The sequence below is a fragment of the Cibotium barometz genome, chromosome 46 (assembly GCF_041138505.1).
Source record: "Cibotium barometz isolate CiBa-2024 chromosome 46, ASM4113850v1, whole genome shotgun sequence".
NCBI classification, from domain to species: domain Eukaryota; kingdom Viridiplantae; phylum Streptophyta; class Polypodiopsida; order Cyatheales; family Cibotiaceae; genus Cibotium; species Cibotium barometz.
The window spans coordinates 21,945,839-21,949,661 of NC_141091.1; the positions used below are offsets into that span (position 1 = coordinate 21,945,839).

Genomic DNA, 3,823 nt, shown 5'->3' on the forward strand with positions numbered 1-3,823 from the left:
TAGCCTTAACCTTAGCGGCTAGCCTCACATTTAGCCCTTCCCCCATGCCTCTGCTCGTTTAGCTCACCCTCCAATGCCGATTGCCTCGCTGCACCCTGATCCATCTCTGTACATGCCAGCCTAGCATTTTAAGCCAGCTTCCCCCACGCTTGCTTCTGACGTTAGTCCAATCAAGGTCGTTATTCATCAATTAATAGTCTCTCCTCGTCGCATTTATTTAACTTCTCTAGATTTTGATGATATTAAGCACTGATGAGATTATCGAGTCTTAGGTCCACTCTCCAACAAACCCTAACCTAAACTCCTTTTCTAAGATCCGATCTACAGTGAAAATTTGCTAATAACGGTACATAACCTAGGATCTAATTACACCATTAAATGATTGATTACGGAGACCTTGTTAGTGCCCATCGGTACTCCCTCTTTTGATATAGGAATTAAATGGTGAAATGACGGTTTCATTGAAGGAAAATTGTTTGGTTTGATCTGGGTAACAGGTGTAATGCGGCATGAGGAGCTTCTGCTAAGGCTGTTCAGAGATGGGAAAGTCTAGCAAATTGTTCAAAGCATTGCTGGGAGGCGTGAGAATGTTGAGATCTCCTAAGGGTGGGGAGAAGACCAATGGGTCGTCGAGGATTCAAGAAGAAGATCAAGCGGTAATAGAATGCTTCACTCTGAAGCTAACGCACACACAGTACACACACACACACACACACACACACACACACACACTGTCTCACACGCAGTGCGCGCACGCACAAACACACGCGCGCGGCGCGCGCGCACGTGACACACACATTCAATGATGATGGCTGGGATGCTTGTTGACGCGCAGAAGAAGACACCCACACAGGAGAAGAAGCGATGGAGCCTTGGGAAATCGGCTTCTAGAAACTGGGATTCGCAAGTACTTGTTGAAATGGAGCCAGAGCTGAAAGCTGTGCACGCTTATCAGGCTTCTCCACCTTCACCGCCGGAAGAACCAGAACAACATCATCATGGCAATGTGGACATCACCACTGTTGATGAACCCCAGCTAGCCACTGGCTGCAGCAACGAGAGCCAGGACAATCATGGTGCCCACAGTGTGAACAGCCAAGTTGACGATGATCGCGCGGCCAAGCCCAGCAGCGTGGATTCAGAGGCTGATTATAAAAATCTCACCGTAACATCTCCCATCCCGCGAGCACAGGATCTCGATGAGACGTTGGATTCAGACAGGCGGAAGTGGGCGGCGGCCAGGTTGATACAAACAGCCTTTCGGGGCTATTTGGTACGCTAAACCTTAGTATATAATTATTTCCTGTTAATGATTTGCGTGGCCAACTTGGGCTACTGCAGATTCGCCTTCATGTATCAACTGCTTATGATGCAGGCCAGGCGTGCCCTGAGAGCTCTGAAAGGGCTTGTGAGATTGCAGGCTTTGGCCCGGGGCCGCATCGTCAGAAAGCAAGCCGCTGCAACTCTCAGGTGTGTTCAAGCTCTGGTACGTGTGCAAGCACGTGTGCGAGCTCGCAGAGTGCGAATGTCTGAGGAAGGGCAGGCTGTGCAACGCCAACTCCAGCAGATCAGAAAACAAGCCATAATATCAACGGTATGCTAAGAGCAATTACTCCTTGGTTAACTCAATAAAGCCTTTGATTAATGAGACAAAAACTGATTTTGCTGTCTATAGCATAAAGCCTTCGCTTAATTGAATTGGAGTTAGTTCTAATCGATTTTTTGTATGCAGGAAGAGTGGGATAACAGTCCTGCTACCCCTGAGCAGCTCCAAGCCAAGGCTCAATACCGGCAGGTAGCTGCCATGAGGCGTGAGAGAGCCCTTGCCTATGCTTTCTCGGAGCAGGCAAGTTATCCACTCAAAAATTTCTCTCTTTACCTTAGTGGTCAGAATAATTCATTTCACTCTGTAAATAATGATTTACTTGGCCCTTTTTTTTTCATTGTGTTGAATAAATTTGTTTGTGTCTAATTATTGCCACTTCCCTGTTCACATTAATGCTCCTTGTCTTTCACCTTCTCCCCTCAAATGTTTTGCCCTTAATTATTGGTGTCTTCGATTGGCCCCCCTTCATTGCTCATATTAATGCTTCTTTTGTTTGGTTCTCCTCAGCTCCGAAGGTGTGCACCAAGGCAGAGCTCCTTTGTGATTGATTGCAAAGGGGACAAGAACCATTGGGGGTGGAGGTGGTTAGAAAGGTGGATGGCAGCAAAGCCATGGGAGAGCTCCTTTCCGGGCCTTGCAAGGGAGCATGTGAGTGTAATGAATGTAATGGAACCCAATCTAGAAGACCTCATTACATCAACCTCACCGGACAAATCTAGCAGCTTCTTTGTGAAGAAGAGGAGCTTGTCCATCCCAGAAAGCATGCTCAATAATCTAGGGAGTATGTTGTCCCCAACCAAATCAACTCCTCCCCCTTTATTACCAACTCTCACCAAGTTGAATTCTATGGGTTCTCACCACATCACCACAAGTGCTACCTCTCCTAGGTCATCAGCAGCTATGGCCTTTGATGCTACTCAACCTCTACTAAGCTCTCCTTACAGGCTCAGATTCTCAATCCCTACTCTCAATTCACTCTCCTCTCAGAGGTCTCCAATGGCTCACACTGAAGGCTTGACCACCATCATCACAGACACTACTGCTAATACTAAGGACGGTGGGGCAATAATTGACAAAGAAAGGATAGTAGCAGAGGCCCTGACAAGGCCTCAAAGTGAGAAGACAGTGGATGAGGGGGAAGGGAGGTGTATTACGAAGCTGGTAGACAAGGAGAAAGGCAATGAGATGGGCAATATAAGTGGGAGGAGAAACTCTTATTATGGGCAAGGGGCAAGAGATGTGGGCAATACTAAGGTTGTATTAAAGCGAGATCAAAGCACGAAGGGGCATGACGATGAGGGAACTGAAATGTGCTCTAAGCCGGGATACATGCAAGCCACACAGTCTGCCAAAGCTAAGGTGAGGCAAATTATTAGTGGGAGTCCAGGCAACAAGAGGCGCAACTCACTCTCCCCTTCGGATGTCAAGCTCACCTCCCCTTCTTCGCAAAGGGCCATCTCTCACGCTAGAGCCAACAGCAGTCGCGGCCTCCTAGCCTCCTTCAAGGACCACATGCACGTTGTACGTGGAGATGTATCCACACAAGTCAAGTAAGCTATGCCCCTCTATTTTTGTGCCACCATTGTTGGACAAAATGCTTTCTCTAGTAGGACATCAATGTTTTCAATGCTTTTTTTTGGGAGAAAAAGCACTTTTTTTTCTTGTGTGTGCGTGTGTGCTATCGTCCGTCGTGTAGCCCCTAGGTATCGAACCCGGGTCCTCGTCGTGGAACCCGTCAGCTGTACGTTGGAAAGCACTTCTCAAAGCAAGTCATTATTACTATTGAAGCAAATGTAAGTATGTCACCAGGTTTTCACGGTTAAGCTAAATCTATAAGCTTTGATGCACCTTGAATATTCTCCATGTTCAATTGTGATCCTCGCGTCCCATATGCACTTACTATAGTGATGAGGAAAATATTCACTACACATGTAAAATTAGTTAATAGTACAATTTGATTTTGTAAAAGTTTTTTTCCTTGTCATTTATAAATCTATATGCTATTCTTTCTTTCAGTTTATAATAATTTTCATGTATTTTGGTGTAGCTTCTTTAGTTATTTTCATTAGTTAATGATTATAGACTTCTTAATACATTCAAATGATTATATGTATATATCCTTTATATGATTAAGGTATTTATTATGATATTATATAGCATATAATTTTTTAAATCTTCTTTATTTTTTAAAAATATTTACAAGTGATGCTCTTCAAG

The 3,823-nt window shown here is 45.0% G+C and overlaps 1 protein-coding gene across 3 annotated transcripts in view; it reads left to right on the plus strand.

Annotated features, from left to right (window-relative positions):
• LOC147611993 (uncharacterized) overlaps positions 1-3,574 on the plus strand; it is a 3,740-nt gene extending 166 nt beyond the window's left edge. The window contains exons 1-7 of one of the 3 annotated variants that reach the window (XM_086783849.1): positions 1-346; positions 498-656; positions 836-1,273; positions 1,376-1,594; positions 1,733-1,846; positions 2,114-3,156; positions 3,303-3,574. The exon at positions 1-346 is cut by the window's left edge and continues 166 nt beyond it. In XM_086783849.1, the coding sequence (XP_086639975.1) occupies positions 540-656; positions 836-1,273; positions 1,376-1,594; positions 1,733-1,846; positions 2,114-3,156; positions 3,303-3,309 (1,938 nt within the window). In that variant the 5' untranslated portion in view covers positions 1-346; positions 498-539 and the 3' untranslated portion in view covers positions 3,310-3,574. The remainder of the gene's footprint in view (positions 347-497; positions 657-835; positions 1,274-1,375; positions 1,595-1,732; positions 1,847-2,113; positions 3,157-3,302) is intronic. The other 2 variants (XM_086783848.1, XM_086783847.1) reach the window with 2 other exon arrangements.
• The last annotated feature ends 249 nt before the right edge of the window (positions 3,575-3,823 follow it).